Raw genomic sequence first — 22,333 nt, 5'->3', positions numbered from 1 at the left:
CAAATGGACTGTTGCAGTGGTGGCTGACGTGAAGCCTCATTCTCTGCTATGACATGCAGACTGATTCTCTGCTGACATGAAGCCAGATCGTCTGTTACGGGACCTCTCTGCTCTGCCTGTGTGCTAGGCCTAAATATATGCCAATGGACTGTTGCAGTGGTGGGTGACGTGAAGCCTCATTCTCTGCTATGACATGCAGACTGATTCTCTGCTGTCATGAAGCCAGATTGTCTGTTACGGGACCTCTCTGCTCTGCCTGTGTGCTAGGCCTAAATATATGCCAATGGACTGTTGCAGTGGTGGGTGACGTGAAGCCTCATTCTCTGCTATGACATGCAGACTGATTCTCTGCTGACATGAAGCCAGATTGTCTGTTACGGGACCTCTCTCCTCTGCCTGTGTGCTAGGCCTAAATATATGCCAATGGACTGTTGCAGTGGTGGCTGACGTGAAGCCTCATTCTCTGCTATGACATGCAGACTAATTCTCTGCTGACATGAAGCCAGATTGTCTGTTACGGGACCTCTCTCCTCTGCCTGGGTGCTGGGCCTAAATTTATGACAATGGACTGTTGCAGTGGTGGCTGACGTGAAGCCTGATTCTCTGCTATGACATGCAGACTGATTCTCTGCTGACATGAAGCCAGATCCTCTGTTACGGGACCTCTCTCCTCTGCCTGTGTGTGTGCTGGGCCTAAATATATGCCAATGGACTGTTGCAGTGGTGGCTGACGTGAAGCCTCATTCTCTGCTATGACATGCAGACTGATTCTCTGCTGACATGAAGCCAGATTCTCTGTTACGGGACCTCTCTCCTCTGCCTGTGTGTGTGCTGGGCCTAAATATATGCCAATGGACTGTTGCAGTGGTGGCTGACGTGAAGCCTCATTCTCTGCTATGACATGCAGACTAATTCTCTGCTGACATGAAGACAGATTCTCTGTTACGGGACCTCCCTCCTCTGCCTGGGTGCTGGGCCTAAATTTATGAAAATGGTCTGTTGCAGTGGTGGGTGACGTGAAGCCTGATTCTCTGCTATGACATGAAGACTGATTCTCTGCTGACATGAAGCCAGATTGTCTGTTACGGGACCTCTCTCCTCTGCCTGGGTGCCGGGGCCTAAATATCTGAGAATGGACTGTTCCAGTGGTGGGTGACGGGAAGCCAGATTCTCTGCTATGGGACCTCTCTCCAATTGATTTTGGTTAATTTTTATTTATTTAATTTTTATTTTAATTCATTTCCCTATCCACATTTGTTTGCAGGGGATTTACCTACATGTTGCTGCCTTTTGCAGCCCTCTAGCTCTTTCCTGGGCTGTTTTACAGCCTTTTTAGTGCCGAAAAGTTCGGGTCCCCATTGACTTCAATGGGGTTCGGGTTCGGGACGAAGTTCGGATCGGGTTCGGATCCCGAACCCGAACATTTCCGGGATGTTCGGCCGAACTTCTCGAACCCGAACATCCAGGTGTTCGCTCAACTCTACAATTAAGCTGAATTTCCTCATGCTTTTAGGTAACAACTCGGGTTTTCCTAAAATGGTGGCTGCAAAGTTAAATAGTGAAAGTAAGAAGCCCAGGAATGTGAGATCACCCATAATGCCGCCAGCCAATCCACAGACAGCCATCCCCTTTGTCACAGCCCTATAAAAGCCTCATCCCACGTGGTCTCCACCATTGTCCTGTGAGCTGAGCATAGGGAGAGACGTGTCAAGTGCTCATGCGCTAGGGACAATGCTGCTGCAATAATCCAGCGGCCATGTTTGATCTATCCACCATGTTCTGCCATCTTGTCTTAACCTTAATATTTTAAAAGCAAAATACCACTAGGTAGGGATCCAGGACCTTATGGATAGTGTTGATCACGAATATTCAAAATGCGAATATTAATCGCAAATATCGGCACTTCGAGAATTTGTGAATATTTAGAATATAGGCTTGTGGGCCAATGAAAAGGATGCAATGTCTTTGTCTGAGCTTAGCAACATGCGTAGCAACCAATAGGAAAGCTGCCTACCCCTTACTTTGTAAGAAACTCCCCAGCAGCAATTTTCTGCTGTTCTGAAAGAGATAGCAGTGTCATTGCTGTTCCACACTACAGTAGATAGATAGTTAGATAGCTTACAGTGGGGCAAAAAAAGTATTTAGCCAGCCACCAATTGTGCAAGTTCTCCCACTTAAAAAGAGATGAGATGAGATGAGAGAGGCCTGAAATTTTCATCATAAGTACACTTCAACTTTGAGAGACAGAATGGGGGGAAAGAATACAGGAAATCACATTGTAGGATTTCTAATGAATTAATTGATAAATTCCTCAGTAAAATAGGTATTTGGTCACCTACAAACAAGCAAGATTTCTGTCTCTCACAGACCTGTAACTTCTTCTTTAAGAGACTCTTCTGTCCTCCACTTGTATTAATGGCACCTGTTTGAACTTGTTATCAGTATATAAGACACCTGTTCACAACCTCAAAGAGTCACTCTCCAAACTCCACTATGGCCAAGACCAAAGAGCTGTCGAAGGACACCAGAAACAAAATTTTAGACCTTCACGAGGCTGGGAAGACTAAATCTGCAATAGGCAAGCAGATTGGTGTGAAGAAATCAACTGTGGGAGCAATTATTATAAAATGGAAGACATACAAGACCACTGATAATCTCCCTTGATCTGGGGCTCCACGCAAGATCTCACCCCGTGCGGTCAAAATGATCCCAAGAGCGGTGAGCAAAAATCCCAGGACCACACGGGGGGACCTAGTTAATGACCTGCAGAGAGCTGGCACCAAAGTAACAAAGGCTACCATCAGTAACACACTACACCGCCAGGGACTCAAATCCTACAATGCCAGACGTGTCCTCTTGCTTAAGCCAGTACATGTCCGGGACAGTCTGAAGTTTGCTAGAGAGCATTTGGATGATCCAGAAGAGGATTGGGAAAATATCATATGGTCAGATGAAACCAAAGTAGAACACTCTGGTAAAAACTTAACTCGTCGTGTTTGGAGGAGAAAGAATGCTGAGTTGCATCCAAAGAACACCATACCTACTGTGAAGCATGGGGGTGGAAACAACATGCTTTGCGGCTGTTTCTGCAAAAGGACCAGGACGACTGCTCCGTGTAAAGGAAAGAATGAATGGGGTCATGTAGCGTGAGATTTTGAGTGAAAACCTCCTTCCATCAGCAAGTGGCTGGGTCTTTCAGCATTACAATGATCCTAAACACACTGCCTGGGCAACAAAGGAGTGGCTTCGTAAGAAGCATTTCAAGGTCCTGGTGTGGCCTAGTCAGTCTCCAGTTCTCAACCTCATAGAAAACCTTTTGAGGGAGTTGAAACTCTGTGTTGCCCAGCGACAGCCCCAAAACATCACTGCTCTAGAAGAGATCTGCATGGAGGAATTGGCCAAAATACCACCAACAGTGTGTGAAAACCTTGTGAAGACTTACAGACAACGTTTGACCTCTGTCATTGCCAATAAAGTGTATATGTCAAAGTATTGAGATTAACTTTTGTTATTGACCAAATACTTATTTTCCACCATAATCTGCAAATAAATTATTTAAAAATCAGACAATGTGATTTTCTGGATTTCTTTTTCTCATTATGTCTCTTATTTACAGGTGTTCGGCCGAGCATGCTCGATCATCTCTAGTGTTCAGAAACACACCCACAACTGAAAATACTGTCTACCAATGAAATTTTTTAGCAACAAAGTATATGTCAGGTTATTTTTTTTTCTGGTACTGCACTTTATGTCATATCTATACTGGAGTTGAAAATTGAATATAAAATTAAAGAATAAATAAAATGTATCATATTTAGAGATGTTCCCCAAAAAATTTGATTCATTATATGAATTAATTCATTACAAATTAATTTGTCACAAATCGCTATAAGCCAGGTATACCCAGGTCACTGTCCCTAATCATGTCCCCAGGCATGGGATCCAGCCGGTTCTCTCCGGTTCTGCCGAACCGTTTGTTAAAATTACAGGCGGTTCGCAGGACCGGTGAGAAGCAGGGATCCCGACCCGGTCCTGCAGCTGCGCCTGCACCAGTGGCGTAGCTATAGGGGTGGGGGCGGAGCGGAAGCCGAGAGGAGAGGCCCTGTGTGACGCGCACTGTGCAGGGCAGCTGGGCAGGCGAAGTGAGGAGGGGCCGGGGGAGCGGCTTCAGTTGAGGTGCGACGCAGGACTTAGTCACGTACCTCACTGTGACCTCCTGCGGCGGATCTCGCGAGATGACGCGATGACGCGGCGCGGGAAGGCACAGTGAGCGAGGCATTGGTGACCGCCTGTACCAGGATGCCACAAGCTGTGAAGGAGAGAGAGGTAAGTATTAATTATTTCTCCTAAGCAGGTGCCTACTCCACCTTCCCCTCATCCTGACCCAATGTTTAGATTCTTTTAGCCAAACAAGAGTTATGGATGGGGTTGATGACAATATTTAAGGTGGCCACACACAGGGAAACACATCTATTTTGCCCACAGAGTAAGAGCAGCTTTTTTAAGCGGTACTCCACTATGTAATGGCCCCCTCTTTATTATTAATATAATGGCCCCCTCTTTATTATTAATGTAATGGCCCCCTCTTTGTTATTAATGTAATGGCCCCCTCTTTATTATTAATATAATGGCCCCCTCTTTATTATTAATGTAATGGCTCCCTCTTTGTTATTAATGTAATGGCCCCCTCTTTGTTATTAAAGTGGGGGCCATTATATTAATAATAAAGAGGGGGCCATTATATTAATAAAAAAGAGGTGGTCATTATATTAATAATAAAGTGGGGGCCATTACATTAAAAATAAAGAGTGGGCCATTATAATAATAATAAAGAGGGGGCCATTATATTAATAATAAAGTGGGGGCCATTATATTAATAATAAAGAGGGGGCCATTATATTAATAATAAAGTGGGGGCCATTATATTAATAATAAAGTGGGGGCCATTACATTAAAAATAAAGAGTGGGCCATTATAATAATAATAAAGAGGGGGCCGTTACAGTAATAACAAAGAGGGGGCCGTTACAGTAATAACAAAGAGGGGGCCATTATATTAATAATAAAGAGGGGGCCATTATATTAATAATAAAGAGGGGGCCATTATATTATCAATAAAGAGGGGGCCATTATATTAATAAAAAAGAGGGGGTCATTATATTAATAATAAAGTGGGGGCCATTACATTAAAAATAAAGAGTGGGCCATTATAATAATAATAAAGAGGGGGCCATTACAGTAATAACAAAGAGGGGGCCTAAGGCTTTTTAAAAGTTGAGTGGTATGTGTGTAGTGTATATATAGTGTATTTGTGTGTAGTGTATATATGGTGTATGTAAATATGTCGTGACTGTGTTGCATATATATGGTGTATGTAAATATGTGTCATGACTCGTGACGCGCTGCGTATCCACCGCTGAGTAGGGAACCTGTTGTTAAAAATTTGAATCCCACCCCTGCATGTCCCTAATCATATTCTTCCTATATATATATAAAATTGATAGTTAGTGGGAGATAGTCAGTGAAGGTTATACCCTGATATAGTGTAGCTGTTGCAGTGCTGTGTGTTAGGTAGTGTGATAGGTTCTGCTGTCCATACATACATGCAGACCTGCTAAAATAAAAAGTTTCATGTACTGCGCCAAAATATTCGCACTGTTAGTGCCGATTAGCGCGATGGCAAATATTTTGGAGCACTCTAACTGCATATAAAGCCATTTTTAATGTCCTGCCATGCCAACCATTTTCTCCAGTCTCAGGAAATGTCTAGCAGCTTGGAAAATGTAACAAAAGTGACTCACGCCTGTATTTCGCACGCATTATGCAAATATTACATTGCCGATTTTTTGCAATCAAAAAAATAATCTCGAGTTCGCAAATTTACTAATATATGATGAATATTCGCCCAAATATTCGTGAAATATCGCAAATTCGAATATAGCCCTGCCGCTCATCACTACTTATGGAGGGATTTAGAAGAGATTATGGTCATTCCTGTTCTGGCTCCCTCAATTTTATTACTTTGAGACACTGAGATTGGGCCACCAAGTAGGAAGAATATGATTAGGGACAGTGACCTGGGTTTACCTGGCTTATAGCGATTTGTGACAAATTAATTTGTAATGAATTAATTCATATAATGAATCAAATTTTTTGGGGAACATCTCTAAATATGATACATTTTATTTATTCTTTAATTTTATATTCAATTTTCAACTCCAGTATAGATATGACATAAGGTGCAGTACCAGTAAAAAAGAATAACCTGACATATACTTTGTTGCTAAAAATTTTCATTGGTAGACAGTATTTTCAGTTGTGGGTGTGTTTCTGAACACTAGAGATGATCGAGCATGCTCGGCCGAACACCAGTTCGGCTCAAGAATCTCGATGCTCGGCAAATGGCGGTATTCGGCCAAATACTGCATATGCTCGAGAACAAAGCTTGAGTTTCCGCCCCACACGTTTCTCGGCTACGTAGCCAAGAAACGTGCAGGTAAGTACTGCCCTCACTGTAATGGCATTACAGTGATTGGTTGGCCGAAACACGTCATCAGGTGCTGTATAGCACCCGATCACACATGTTCGGCTCATTCTTAATCAGGGAGATCTGTGCCGAGAAAGGGACAGACAATGTAGGGAGTGATTTAAGAATATTTTTACCACCAAAACTTTTCAGAGACCCAAAAGTCCTTTTAAGGACTATTGTGTGTGGCAGCAGCAATCTATATTTTTAGCGCAACCTGCGCTAAATTGCTAAAACTTTACAGATCCAAAAGTCCTTATAAGGACTATTGTGTGTGGCAGCAGCAATATCTTTTTTTAGCGCAAAACTGCGCTAAATATCTAAAACTTTACAGACCCAAAAGTCCTTCTAAGGACTATTGTGTGGGGCAGCAATATCTATTTTTAGCACCTCCTGCGCTAAATAGCGCAGAATAGTTAGGCTTCTGCAGACAGTGACATTAGCTGCCCCACATCTACAAAGTAAAGTGTGCGCATCCCCAAAAAACTGTGACATCCAGTGTACTTTTTCCATAGACGTTGTCTGCTGCAGACAGGGGCATTAGCTACGCCACATCTCTAGTGTAAAGTGTGCGCATCCCCAAAAATATCTGTGACTTCCAGTGCACTTTTTCCATAGACGGTGTCCGCTGCTGACAGTGACATTAACTGCGCCACATCTCCAGTGTAAAGTATGCCCATCCAAAAAATATCTTACATCCAGTGTACTTTTTCCATAGACGGTGTTCGCTGCGGACTGTGACATTAGCTTTGCCACATCTCCTGTGTAAAGTGTGCGCATCTCAAAAATATCTGAGACATACAGTGTACTTTTATCACTAGATGGTGTCCGCTTCTGACAGTGACATAACCAGTGCCACATCTGCAGTGTAATGTGTGCGCTGAAAACATTTATCTGTGACATACTGTCCTTTTTCCATTGACGGTGTCCGCTGCGGACCATGACATTAGCTGCACCACATCTCCAGTGTAAAGTGTGTGCATCCAAAAAATATCTGTGACATCCAGTGTAATTTTCCTGTAGACGGTGTCCGCTGCGGACAGTGACATTTGCTGCGCCACATCTCCAGTGTAAAGTGTGCGCATCCAAAAAATATCTGTGACATCCAGTGTACTTTTTGCTGTAGAAGGTGTCTGCTGCAGACAGTGTCAATAGCTGCGCCACATTTCCAGTGTAAAGTGAGCACATAAAAAAAAAAAAATCTGTGACAACCAGTGTATTTTTTCCGTAGATGGTGTCCGCTGCAGACAGTGACATTAGCTGCGACACATCTCCAGTGTAAAGTGTGTGCATCCAAAAAATATCTGTAACATACAGTGCACTTTGTCAATAGACGGAGTCTGCTTCTTACAGTGATGTTAACAGGGCCACATCTGCAGTGTAACGTGTGCGCTTCAAACATTTATCTGTGACATACAGTGTACTTTTTTGCGTAGACGCTGCGGACAGTGTGATACCGGTGATACTCCTGTATAACGTTTCCTCATCCCAAATACCTGTGACATTCCCAGTAGTTTTTCATTAGCTGCTGGTGACAGCATTGACATTGCCTGCGGAATATCTCTTATGTGACGTTTCCACATCCCAAATACCTTTTTAAATTTGTTTGCGCATACACTTCCAAATCCTCCGCTACTGTACGTGTGACAGACTTTTAATCATATATAACATTTAATATGAAGAAGACGAGCAGTAAGGGACATGGTAGTGGCTGTGATGCTGATGGTGCACGCAGAGGCCATGGCCCTGGGCACGGTGAAACTGTGCCTGCTGCCAGCGCACAAGAAAAACAATCATCCACAATGCCTCCCGCCCTGCACCTGGACCTGAGCAAGCACCATCAGCGACCACATACACTTCCGTATCCCAGTGCTGCTTTCAAATGTCCTTACTTCAGGCATTTGAATGCAAGCGCAAATACCCAGCCACCCACCCACAGGCCATAGCACTAAATGCTCAACTTTAAAATTTACTGGCCCCGGAAATGTTGCCATTTAGGCTTGTGGACACTGAGGCCTTCCACAGCCTGATGTTGGTGGCCGTCCAGCGTTACGCAGTCCCCAGCCACCACTATTTTTCAAGGTGTGCCCTGCCCACCTTATACCAACATGTGTCCCTTAACATCACATGTGCCCTGACCAACGCAGTTACTAGAAAGGTCTACTTAACCACGGACACATGGACAAGTGCATTCGGCCAGGACGCTACATTTCCCTGATGGCACACTGGGTGAATGTTGTGGAGGCCGGGAGCGAGTCATACCATGGGATAGCACAGGTGCTATGGATGCCAAGGATTGCGGGCCCTAATTCCATCAGGGTTTCTGCCACCGCCTAAGTAAGTGGCTCTAACCCCCACTTCTCCACCTATGCCTCCTCCTCTACTTCCACCTCTGAATTATCCGCGTGCAGCACCAGTCAGTCATCAGTCGGTAGCTGAAAGCAGTGTAGTACTGCAGTGGGGAAGCGGCAGGGGATAAGCAGGGGATAAGAGACCAGACCGTTGTGTGGCTCTCACCACTCAACCTAGAACCAGGCATGGTTGTGTCTGATAATGGCCGTAACTTGGTGGCGGGTTTTGGAGCTCGGGAAGCTCACACACATCCCATGCCTATCCCACGTCTTAAACTTAGTATTTCAGCGGTTTCTCAAAACCTACCCCAATGTGCCTGAGCTACTGGTGATGGTGCGCTGCGCTGCCCACAAGCGAAGAGTGGGCATGGATGTCTGACTTCTGTGAGGTTCTAAGAACCTTTGAGGAATCAACACAGATGGTGAGCAGCGATAACGCTATTATCAGCGTAACCATCCCACTTCTGTGTCTACTCAAACAATTGCTACTCACAATTAAAGATGACGATTTGCATTTGGAAGAGGTGGAAATGGGGGGGGAAGACATTACACAGGGTGATAGCCAGACCACCCTCAGTTTTTCTTCCCAGCGCGAATTGGATGATGAAGAGGAGGAGGAGCTGGAGGCGGTTGCCGCCGCTACAGAGGGTAGTATTTATGGAAGTTTAATTCCACATGTTCTGCCTGGGTGGGCAGAAGAGGAGGACAAGGATGAGGAGATTGAGAGTGATCATCCTGATGATGACAGCAAAGTATTGCCTGTTGGTACTCTGGCACACATGGCTGACTTCATGTTAGGCTGCCTTTCCCACAACCTGCACGTTATACGCATTTTAGACAACACAAATTACTGGTTGTTCACCCGTCTTGATCCCCGCTACAAAGAGAACTTCTCATTCCTCTGGTGGAGAGGACCAGTAAAACGGTTCAATACCAGAAGATCCTTGTTGAAAAATCGCTCCAAAAATTTCCGTCTGACAACGCTGGCGGCAGAGTCCGTACTACCTTGGCCAACCGAGGAGGGGAGACAAGGGGAACACACATCAGTTCCAACAGAGGCAGGGCAACACTCTCCAAGGCCTTGGACAGTTTCATGACACCCATTCAGCACCCTCACCCTGATGCGTGGCCTAGTCTCACAAGGAGGGAAAATTTTGGGAAGATGGTGAAGGAGACATAGCAGACCGTGTCAGCATCCTCAATAATCCCTCAGTGCCTTACAATTACTGGGTGTCCAAGCTGGACAAGTGGCACGAACTAGCTCTCTACGCCTACGAGGTGCTGGCCTGCCCTGTCTGCAGCGTTTTGTCTGAGCGTGTATTTAGTGCTGCTGGTGGCATGATAACAGATAAGCGTATCCGCCTATCAACTGAAAATGCTAACAGGATGACTCTTATAAAACTGATTAAGGCCTGGATTGACCATGAATTCTCAACTCCACCAGAGGAAAGCTGATGAACATTAAGGCACTTTAAATGTGTTGTTTATAATGTACTGAATACACTGTATTCCCATGCACCCCTTCCACCACAAACAAGGGTATATGATTGAATCTTCCATTTCTCATCCTCCTTCTCCTCTTCAATCATATCAACATGCTTATTTGTCGCATATAATGCCCTCGCATAAATGCCCTTTGCATTTAATGTTTTTCAGGGTCAGCTCAGCTGCAGACCCTGGTATATAACATTTTAGAGGGTCAGCGCACCAGCAGGCCCTCACCTACAGTGTTTCACAGTGTCAGCTCACCAGCAGGCCCTCATCTACAATGTTTTACAGGGTCAGCTCACCAGCAGGCCCTCGCATATAATTTTTTACAGGGTCAGCTCACCAGCAGGCCTTTACCTACAATCTTTTATAGGATCAGCTCACCAGCAGGCCCTCGCATATAATGTTTTACAAGTTCAGCTCACCAGCAGGCCCTCGCATATAATTTTTTAAAGGGTCAGCTCACCAGCAGGCCCTCGCATACAATCTTTTACAGGGTCAGCTCACCAGCAGGCCCTCGCATACAATCTTTTACAGGGTCAGCTCATCTGCAGGCTCTCGCATATAATGTTTTAGAGGGTTAGCTCACATGCAGGCCCTCGCCTACAACCTTTTAGAGGGTCAGCTCACCAGCAGGCCCTCATCTACAATATTTTACAGGATCAGCTCATTTGCAGGCCCTCACCTAAAATCTTTTACAGGGTCAGCTCACCAACAGGCCTGCACCTAAAATATTTTACAGGGTCAGCTTACCTGCATGCCTGCACCTAAAATCTTTTACAGGGTCAACTCACCTTCAGGCCTGCACCTAAAATCTTTTACAGGGTCAGCTCTCCTGCATGCCTGCATCTAAAATATTTTACAGGGTCAGCTCACCTGCAGGCCCGCACCAAATTTTTTTTACAGGGTCAGCTCACCTGCAGGCCCTCACCTAATTATACCTAACAGGTAATTTTTGCCTATGCTGCCTTGCTTGGATGTGGTAGCCATAGCGGTTTTTCAGGCTTCCTCTCCGGAATCGATCCCTGATTCCCCGTTATCCGTGGTCACCATGGTTGGCGCTAAAAATAACATTGAAAGTTGATAGTGCATACATCTGAATGGATTGTCGCCGTAATGGGGATGTGCGATTGGCCCCAGGTTCTCTAGAGTCACCAAAGTGTCAGCAGGCCCTCGCCCAGAATGTTTTTGAGGGTCACCAGCAGGCCATCAATCATATTTTTTCAAGGCTGTGTATGATGCCCTCCTTTATGTATAACAAAATTTGTATTGGAGTGCCGGTTCCTTGTATGAGTGTAGGAGTCCCATTACATGAACAATTGTACTACAATGTGAATGAGGCCCTCCTTTAATGTGATATACATGTTGTATTGGAGTGCCCCTTCTTTGCAATTTTTGGCAGCACTTGCACGTTATATACAAGTGAATATACAGGACAGAATGTTTCCTAACAATTTTTCCTCTAAAATCGATTTTATCTTCAGTTTTGTGCGTATTATTGTCAGTCTGTAATAGTGGCGTACTACTCGGACAACATCGTTCCCAGCAGCGACCTGGGAGTCCAAGATGCATCCAGCCCTCCTCCCCATGCTGTTCCCAAACCATTTCGGTGGTGTTTCCATCAATTTCTGACCTTTTCCTATGAATCAGGTACCCTCCCCTCTTCAGAGCAGGGGGTGCCTGGTTAAATGCTCGGGTTCTCCCATTGACTTTCATTATACTCGGGTGCTCTGTAGAGCACCCGAGCATCCTGATGTGTTCAACCTGAGCACCCGAGCACTTTGGTTCTCAATCAATACTACTGTAGGCAGTGGCATGTTGACACTATCCAATCCGTTCTGCTAGTGTCAGACCTTGTAGGTGCACACCCGTTTGACAAGGTAAATGATAGCACCTAGTTGTACAATTTTGTAAATAACTACTTCAAGGGGAATTTATAAGAATTACCAAAACACAAGGGTGTGGCAGGTTCTTTTTAACATTCATAATCCTTTTCTACTTTTCTTGCAAAGAGAAGGTATAGATAGATTTGGCAATGACCAAAATGTGTTATTATACTTTTTCTATTCTTATTTCCCTAAAATAAATCCTTAGATTCTACCTGTCCTTTTTTGTAGAAAATATACTGCTTTAGAAAACAGTTTATCGCACAATAACATAATTAGACAATGATGGCACTCTATGGCCAAGACTGAATTCTTTGTAAATGTACTGTACCATAGTTCTTTGGACCCGTGCACACAACCATATTTTTGGTCTACGTCAAATCTGCATTTTTGTGTAGATCGAATCTGGACCCATTAGTTTCAATGGGGCCGCAAAAAATGCTTACAGAGCACCGTGAGCTGTCCGCATCTGCAAGTCCGTTCCGCCAACCTGCAAATAGACAGAACATGTCCCATTCTTGTCCATTTTGCAGACAAGAATAAGCATGTTTAACATCAGGTGGGAAGTGCCTAATGGGAAAATGCAGAATGTACACGGTCGACATCTGTGTTTTCCGGACCTCAAAATCGATATGATTGTGTGCATTGGGCCTAATGTGTAAATTAATAGTAATATGAATTAAAGCTAAATACTGTATCTTGAAAGTCAGGCTATGCAGAACCAATCTCAGCAGCATTGAGGTTAATGTAAAAATTGTGTCCCACATATTCACTATTGAAGTATAGTAAATGCAAATCAGTTATTTCATATAACCAAGGTTAACAATAATTGTGCACTTTTAGTCCAGTTTTCTGAAAACAAATCCGATGTCCAGCAAAAAAAGTTTCTATAAAACTCAAACTTTATTTTCAATTCTTATTAACTATATATATGGAATGACAATAGTAAAATGATACAGGTTCAATTAACCTTTTCTGGTGATTGATGATTGCATTCAGACCGTTTTTTGACCATTTGCTATGAGCACAAAAAATCTCAGTTCATCTAAATTTACATCATGCAGTTATAACGTATTCTTTGAAAATGAACAATGTTCATATGAAACAAGTAGCGTATTATAATATTACTAGTGTTTCATATATACAGTACATTATTCAAGAAGTTAAAGTTTGAATTTTATGGAAAGTTATTTGCTCGATGAAGACATACTTTTTGGATTTGTTGACCCCATAAACCAGCAGGTACATCCAGGAACTATATATGGTAATAGACATAAGTCAGATAAGCATGTATATTTGTTTCTTATGTTTAAAAAAAAATGGACCACTTCTTTGACTGTTACTCAAATCAACATTTAAATCTCACTTTGTTTTTGTGAAACATTTATATGCAAATGAGTTGCTACTATACCACTTGTTTACTTGGATTGTTGGTAGGAGTATGCCGGAACATGTTCACTACTCGTCTCTACGGATATTTGCTGCTGCTGTCCACTTGCTTCCTGTGATGAAGATGGTACTGTTTGAGGAGAGGTATCAGCAACAACACCCTTTAAAAAGTAAAAAAAAAAGTCCATGGTTTATATAGTAAAAGTAACCTCATTAATATGACAGTAAAAGCCTATGAGGTGGGAAAATATCAGCTATTAAAACATAAATTGGAGTTCTGTTAGACACTGTGGTAAGGTGTACAGTGCAGGAAGGCGTGTATATCCCACACAGGTAGCTCAGCTGGGTGGGATAACTAAAAACCAGAATGAAGTAGTTTCAGCAGCGTGTAGTTTCCTGCGACAATGTTGTTTAAGGTGTGTTCTGGGCTGGATTTTAGTTAGATTTGTGGATAGGTCTGGTAGTGGGATCTGCCAATCCACACTCTTTCAGTAAGGGTGTTCCCTTTGCCCGGAGTGGATTGAAGATGAGGCCTGCTGTAATCGGGGAGGGATAAAATCATGTCTCAGAGTGTCAGTCTGGGGAAGAGAGAGTGACTTGGAGGCAGAGACCTGCCAAGGCTCTGCATGGTCTCAGTCAGGAGGACTGAGGGGCCACAAGGCTATGCGACGCCTGATTACTTCCCTGGGTGGACTATTTGGCTCAGTAAAACCGGACCGACTTGCACATTTTGTTGATGCTGAAGTGCCATAATAAATCACAAGTTTGGACCTTAAACTTGGTGTCTGGCGATGAAGTCTGTGAGCACGACCCCCTGAAGTAAAGCGATCCCATACAATTGTTGGAGGATGCACGCAACAGCAAATGTCCACTCAGATGTTGTCCCTGCTAAAAAGGCAACACGTTGCTAGGGGCAACGGCATGGCAGAAAGAGCAGGTGCTGCTGAAAGCTTCTGAAGGCTGTATTGGAGCTTAAAGGGCCAAAAGCCCAATTTAAAGAGACGTAGATCTCTGCTGATAAGACTGTGATGTCTGCGGTGCAGAAATGTATATGCTGCAATTGTCTCTAGTTAACGAGAGATACCTGGAGACTGTGGTCTCTGATTAAAGTGGACTTGTTTCCTAAAAAGTCTGCTGCCATGGGTCTCGACGAAGAATATGTCAGACGGTTGTGGCAGACAAAACTGCAGGAAAACCTGGCCAAATAGATGGGTTATACCCAAAATAAAATAGTACGTTTTGATGCAGAGCGGGAGGCTTTGGAGGCACATCTGCAGTTGGCCTTGAAGAGAAAGTCTTTAACATTGAGTGGACACTTTGCAAAGGTCCAAGGTGTCTGTGATATACCTGGAGATCAAATGGAAAAGGTGATGTGTGCCATTGCTAAAAGCAAGCAACCACAACAGCATGCAGCTGTCCGCCAACAGAGAGAGTGCTGCTGGAGATGCCGTCAAGTGGGAAGATGTGCACCTGATTGTCCTTTGGTCAGGAAGCCTGAGGATGATTGTTTAAACAGGAGAACTGAAAAAAAACTTATGAAAGATCCTGCGAGTTGGTGATTTGAAGAATTCCTCTTTGGGTCACTTTAGATTCCTGCCAACAAGTGTCCGGGTTATGCCTGAAGTACTGGTCTTTCTAAAGAGGAAGCCAGAGACAGATGCCATTGTTTCTCTGACCTTTATAACAGGCTATGGCTCTGTGAAATGGGAGCTCTTGAAATGTGAGACCCTGAATGTGGAATTTGTGCTCGGCAAGGACTTTCCGCTATTTTGGCAGCTATGGAGCGGCGAGAGCGCTTCAAGTTCTGCGGTTGGAGTTCTCGAGACAAAGATGTGTGCCTTTGCCAAGGTCAACCAATGGTAGCAACCTGAGAGAGAGAGCGGTTCAGCTCTCAGGAGTTCCTATATTTCCTGTCAATGTGTAAAGAGTCCTAGATTGTGTGGCTGGAGTGACCATCCGGTAGCAACCATTGCATCACAGAGTCTGCAGGTGATTTTGGTAGGCTGATGATCTCGGTAGAGATTTCCCTGGAATATCCTTGTCTCCCGAGACTGCCGAACCCGTGACATCAGTGAGTAAGAGCATTCCTGTTATTGATTGTGTGGCAGACCCAGTAACAGTGAGCCGGCGGGAGATGCTACCTGCTGAGCTGGTAGGTGGTAAGACACCGAGACGAGAGACTGCGACAAGAATATGTGACAGTGTGATAAAAGCAATGTCTGAACAGACGGGTAAGCCAGGTGAGGTTGCTCTCTCACAGGATTCTGGGGGGGAGAAGGTTACTGTGTTGCCTAAATTGCCTGTGACAAAAGTTAGTTTTGGGATGGCAAAACTCAGAGATCCTATGCTAGCTCGGGTAATAGGAAGCATGATGGTGAAACCTGAGAGCAGGGATGGCCAACCTGAGGCTCTCCAGCTGTTGCAAAACTACAACTCCCAGCATTCCCAGGCTACCTACAGCTATCAGCCTACAGCAGGGCATGATGGGAGTTGTAGTTTTAAAACAGCTGGAGAGCCTCAGGTTGGCCATGCCTGCCTGAGAGTGTTAAAATGATGTGTGCTGGGCAGTCGTGCAGATAATAAGGACTATCCAGTAGTGTGAGACTATGGTGAGAACTGGGACTTATGGACTTGCTGGTATAAATACGCTCATGCATGAGGGAATGTTGGGCCATGATTTCCCATTCTGTGAGCTGTGGGGAAGAGGAAGAACTTCTGCAGCCAGTACCTAACCATTAAAAAAATATAGTGCCGATGAGGTGCAAAGGGATTGTGCCAAGCTATCTGAAATGCATAATGACCATGGGGGTTTATGCGAAATGTGTGATGATGGTGAAAACCCTTTACCTTTGCAGGTTGTGTTTAGGGAAGAAGTGCCCCCTGCTGGTAAAAATGTAAAGGATGCAGTAATGCTGATAAATGTTGAGCACACCGCTGGGGAACCCACTGTAGAAAAGGTACAGGAAAAGGTGGCAGTACTAGAGGGTGTAGCACACGTACCAGAGGAGGATGTGCAGTCTTCACAGTGTTCTATGGTTACTGAGGAAGTGTCCAATGTGGGGATTAGCTCCTAGAGGTCAGGATAAATAACGACATGAGTGCTATTGGTGAGGTATGTGCTGTGACCGATAGTAACTCAGAGAGTGAGGCTGCCATGTCAAGTTCCTGTGAAATTAAAGTAGTTACTAGTAGCGACAAGACGTCAGTTGTACCTCATGAGATTAGAGTCAATGTCTGAGACCCATACCCAGGCAGTGGAAGGTGACCTGACCTGACATATCAGTATAGCTGCAAACAGGAGTATGCTTTTTCTTTCTCCACATGGTCCCTAGATACACTAGAGAAGGGATTAGCTGTCCTCACAGAGCAACTGAAGAAGGCTTCAGAGGAGTCAAAGGAGGAGACACAGAAAGAGATGAGTGAACTGAAGGGTCTACTGCCTGATATCCAGGAGAAGAGTAAAGACTTCAGAAAAACACAAAGAACTACAGTAGACACTGACAAAAGGCTTGATGAGTCCCTGAGTGGAACTCTCACAGGGTTTCCAAAAGAGAATGTGGGTACTCCTATGTCTGTCGATGATGCTCGAGAGAAGGAGATTAAGGCTATCTCTTTGGCAGTAGTCCTTGAGGAAGCGCCTAAGGAGCGAGGTAAATTAGAGAGGCTGAACAAGCAACTTAGAGTGGAGATGGAGGATCTCATGAGCTCAAAGGATGACGTCAGGAAGAACGTCTATGAGTTGGAGAAGTCTAGGCGTGCTCTCGAGAAGCAGGTGGAAGAAATGAGGACTAAGCTTGAAGAGTTAGAGCAAGAGCTTCTCGAGATGACAGGTTGACTCTTTTAAAGGAAAATTAGACACCTGAAGAGGAAAGTCCTCTGAAAGATGCCAAGAAGCCTAAGCCAGAGCTTGTTAAGAATGGGTCTAGAGATGGTGGCGCCATAGTGCAGGCCAAGGCAGAGAAGATGGAAGATGGTTCTGCTGAATCAGTTAATACGTCTGATATAGATGCTGAATCCAAGAGATTAATGGTAGCTAGTAGCCAGTACCTGGTAATGAAAGATGTTCTCTCTATCGTCAATGCCTTCCAAACAGCCAGCAGTCTGCTGAGGAAGAAAAACAAGGAGACAGACGCCCAGCATGCAGATGCTGTCTAATACTGTGATGAAGTATTGAGGCACTCAGGTTAAGGATTTGCAATTAAAGTATAGCTTTATTTTACATAATCTGCATCATCCATTTGCCCAGTGGTACATATCAATAACAGAATATTTCTGACCGGACGTTTCGGTCATGGTGGATCTTCATCAGCGGTCACATTATCCATGAAGTGAGTAAAGGCATTCCTGGGGTGCTGGATTGGCACAGGGACACTTTGATTGAGTGCGGTTCCTCACTTCACTATGGCTGTCTAATACTATGACATGGCTCTCCTAGAGCCTGCACGAAGGAGAACGATATCCTGGGTGACTCTCTAGAGGGAATGCCAGAAGATGAAGAGTCTGATAAGGACCCCAGTATCCTCAGTGCCTCCAACCTTGTTGACAAAGAAAAGGAGGAGTTGAGAGTAGAGATGGCCTTGCGGTTCGCCCGGCAGTCGTTTCCCGGCGAACTTTGCACTTCACGATTCGCCGAACATGCAAATATATAGAGATGTCCACCCGCGCCATATTCTTTTGCATTGCGCCCAACTTTACCCATGACACACACATTAGGTGGGACAGGACAGCCAATTAAGACGTTTCAGCACATGGACACACCCCCACCCTATAACAGAACCCGATCTGGCAGCCATTTTACATTCAGTGTTTTGCCAGTGTAGGGAGAGGTTGCTTTCTGGAGCAGGGACAGACTGTTAGGGACATCAAACTCTAGCTAATAGGGCCACAAAAGTCCTTTTAAGGACTGGTATAGGTGTGCTATTGATAGGTGTGATATACTGAGGGGTGTGATATACAGGGTGGGCCATTTACATGGATACATCTTAATAAAATGGGAATGGTTGGTGATATTAACTTCCTGTTTGTGGCACATTAGTATACAGTCATGTGAAAAAATTAGGACACCCTTTGAAAGCATGTGGTTTTTTGTAACATTTTTAATAAAAGGTTATTTCATCTCCGTTTCAACAATACAGAGAGATTAAAGTAATCCGACTAAACAAAGAAAACTGAAGAAAAGTCTTTTCAAGATCTTCTGTAAATGTCATTCTACAAAAATGCCTATTCTAACTGAGGAAAAAGATAGGACACCCTTGCCCATAATAGCGAGTGTTACCTCCTTTGGCTGAAATAACTGCAGTGAGACGGTTCTTGTAGCCATCTACCAGTCTTCGACATCGGTCTGAGGAAATTTTACCCCACTCCTCAATGCAGAACTTTTTCAGCTGTGAGATGTTTGAGGGGTTTCTTGCACGTACAGCCCTTTTCAAGTCACCCCACAGCATCTCAATGGGATTCAAATCTGGACTTTGACTTGGCCATTCCAGGACTCTCCATTTCTTCTTTTTCAGCCAATCTTTGGTTGATTTACTAGTATGTTTTGGGTCATTGTCATGTTGCATGGTCCAGTTCCGCTTCAGCTTTAATTTTCTAACTGATGGTCTCACATGTTCTTCAAGCACCTTCTGATACACAGTAGAATTCATCGTGGATTCTATGATGGTGAGCTGACCAGGTCCTGCTGCAGCAAAGCAGCCCCAAACCATGACACTTCCACCTCCATGCTTCACAGTTGGTATGAGGTTCTTTTCTTGGAATGCTGTGTTTGGTTTACGCCAAACATGTCCTCTGCTGTTGTGTCCAAATAATTCAATTTTGGACTCATCTGTCCAAAGAACATTATTCCAGAAGTCCTGGTCTTTGTCAACTTTATCTCTGGCAAATGTCAGTCTGGCCTCGATGTTTCTCTTGGAAAGCAAAGGTTTCCTCCTTGCACACCTCCCATGCAAGTTAAACTTGTACAGTCTCTTTCTGATTGTAGAGGCATGTACTTCTACATCAACAGTAGCCAGAGCCTGCTGTAGTTCTCGAGATGACACTTTAGGGTTTTTGGAGACCTCTTTTAGCATCTTGCGGTCTGCTCTTGGGGTGAACTTGCTGGGGCGACCAGTCCTGGGCATGTTGGCAGTTGTTTTGAAAGCCCTCCACTTGTAGACTATCTTCCGGACAGTGGAATGGCTGATTTCAAAATCTTTTGAGATCTTTTTAAATCCCTTCCCAGACTCATAGGCTGCTACAATCTTTTTTCTGAAGTCCTCTGACAGCTCTTTTGCTCTCATCATGGTGCTCACTCTCACTTCAACAGTCAGGAGCACACCAAACTAAATGTCTGAGGTTTAAATAGGGCAAGCCTCATTCAACATGCAGAGTAACGATCTACTAATTATGTGCACCTGGTGTGATATACCTGTGTGAGATCTGAGCCAATTTAAGAGGGAATACATGTGAGGGTGTCCTATATTTTTCCTCAGTTAGAATAGGCATTTTTGTAGAATGACATTTACAGAAGATCTTGAAAAGACTTTTCTTCAGTTTTCTTTGTTTAGTTGGATTACTTTAATCTCTCTGTATTGTTGAAACGGAGATGAAATAACCTTTTATTAAAAATGTTACAAAAAACCACATGCTTTCAAAGGGTGTCCTAATTTTTTCACATGACTGTATGTGAGGGGGGAAACTTTTCAAGATGGGTGGTGACCATGGCGACCATTTTGAAGTCAGACATTTTGAATCCAACTTTTGTTTTTTCAATTAGGAAGAGGGTCATGTGACACATCAAACTTATTGGGAATTTCACAAGAAAAACAATGGTGTGTTTGGTTTTAACATAACTGTATTCTTTCATGAGTTATTTACAAGTTTTTGACCACTTATAAAATGTGTTCAATGTGCTGCCCATTGTGTTGGATTGTCAATGCAACCCTCTTCTCCCACTCTTCACACACTGATAGCAACATCGCAGGAGAAATGCTAGCACAGGCTTCCAGTATCCGTAGTTTCAGGTGCTGCACATCTCGTATCTTCACAGCATATACAATTGCCTTCAGGTGACCCCAAAGATAAAAGTCTAAGGGGGTCAGATCGGGAGACCTTTGCAATGGGTGTGATATACCTGTTGCCCCCCAAAAAAACTGATTGAGGGGTTCAATATACATGCTTTACAAAAAACTGATTAAGGGGTTTGATATACCTGATTCCACAAAATACTGATTGAAGCCTGCGATATACCTGCTTCTACAAAATTCTGATTGAGTAGTGCAATATACCTGCTTTCACCGAATATTGATTAAGGGGTTCCATATACCTGGTTACACAAAATACTGATTGAGAGGTGCAATATGCCTGCTTCCACCGAATATTGATTAAGGGGTTATATATACTTGCTTCCAGAAAATACTGATTGAGGGGTGCAATATACCTTCTTCAACCAAATATTGACTAAGGGGTTCTATATACCTGCTTCCACAAAATACAAATTGAGGGGTGCAATATACCTGCTTCCACAAAATACTGATTAAGGGGCCTGATATACCTGCTTCCACAAAATATTGATTAAGGGGTTTGATTATTTGCTTCCACCAAATGCTGATTTAGGGGAACAATATACCTGCTTCCACCAAATATTGATTAAGGGGTTCTATATAGCTGATTCCACAAAATACCGATTGAAGAGTGCGATATACCTGCTTCCACCAAATACTGATTAAGAGGTTTGATATACCTTCTTCCACCAAATGCGGATTTAGTGGTGCAATATACCTGTTTCCACTAAATATTGATTGAGGGGTTCTATATACCTGCTTCCACAAAACACTGATTGAGGGGTGCAATATACCTGCTTTCACAAAATACTGATTAAGGGGTTTGATATACCTCCTTCCACTAAATACTGATTAAGGGGTTTGTTATACCTGCTTCCACAAAATACTGATTAAGGGGATTGATATACCTGCTTCCACCAAATATTGCTTGAGGCCTGCGATACACATGCTTCCACAAAATACTGATTAAGGGGTTCTATATGGCTGCTTCAACCAAATACTGATTGAGGTCTGCGACATTCCTGCTTTCACAAAATACTGATTGAAGGGTGCAATATACCTGATTCAACAAAATACTGATTAAGGGGTACTATATACCTGCTTCCACAAAATACTGATTGAGGAGTGCGATATACAGATGTAGCAGGGTTAGCACTCCAGCTCTTAACTCATCACAAAACAGGAGTGTTAACTCTACTCCATCCGTACCTGCTTCCACCAAACATTGATTAAGGGGTTCTATATGCCTGCTTCCACAAAATACTGATTAAGGGGTTCTATATACCTGCTTCCTCAAAATACTGATTGAGAGGTGTGATTACCTGCTTCCACCAAATACTGATTAAGGGGTTTGATATACCTGCTTCCACCAAATACTAATTTTAGAGGATTGATATAACTGCTTCCACCAAATACTAATTGAGGCCTGAGATACACCAACTTCCACAAAATACAGATTAAGGGGTTCTATATACCTGCTACCACCAAATACTGATTGAGGCCTATGAGATACCTGCTTCTACAAAATACTGTTTGAGGGGTGCGATATACCTGCTACCACCAAATATTGATGAAGGGGTTCTATATACCTGCTTCCACAAAATACTGATTGAGGGGTGCAATATACTTGCTTCCACAAAATACAGATTGAGGG

The 22,333-nt window shown here is 43.7% G+C and overlaps 1 protein-coding gene across 2 annotated transcripts in view; it reads right to left on the bottom strand.

The window, feature by feature from the left end:
- RBMS3 (RNA binding motif single stranded interacting protein 3) overlaps positions 1-22,333 on the bottom strand; it is an 886,528-nt gene that overhangs the window by 15,107 nt on the left and 849,088 nt on the right. The window contains exon 13 of one of the 2 annotated variants that reach the window (XM_044294643.1): positions 13,662-13,800. In XM_044294643.1, the coding sequence (XP_044150578.1) occupies positions 13,669-13,800 (132 nt within the window). In that variant the 3' untranslated portion in view covers positions 13,662-13,668. The remainder of the gene's footprint in view (positions 1-13,661; positions 13,801-22,333) is intronic. The other variant, XM_044294644.1, reaches the window with a different exon arrangement.

The sequence above is a fragment of the Bufo gargarizans genome, chromosome 5 (assembly GCF_014858855.1).
Source record: "Bufo gargarizans isolate SCDJY-AF-19 chromosome 5, ASM1485885v1, whole genome shotgun sequence".
NCBI classification, from domain to species: Eukaryota; Metazoa; Chordata; class Amphibia; order Anura; family Bufonidae; genus Bufo; species Bufo gargarizans.
Note: the sequence above shows the minus strand (reverse complement) of the source record. Positions and strands in the feature narration are given on the sequence as shown.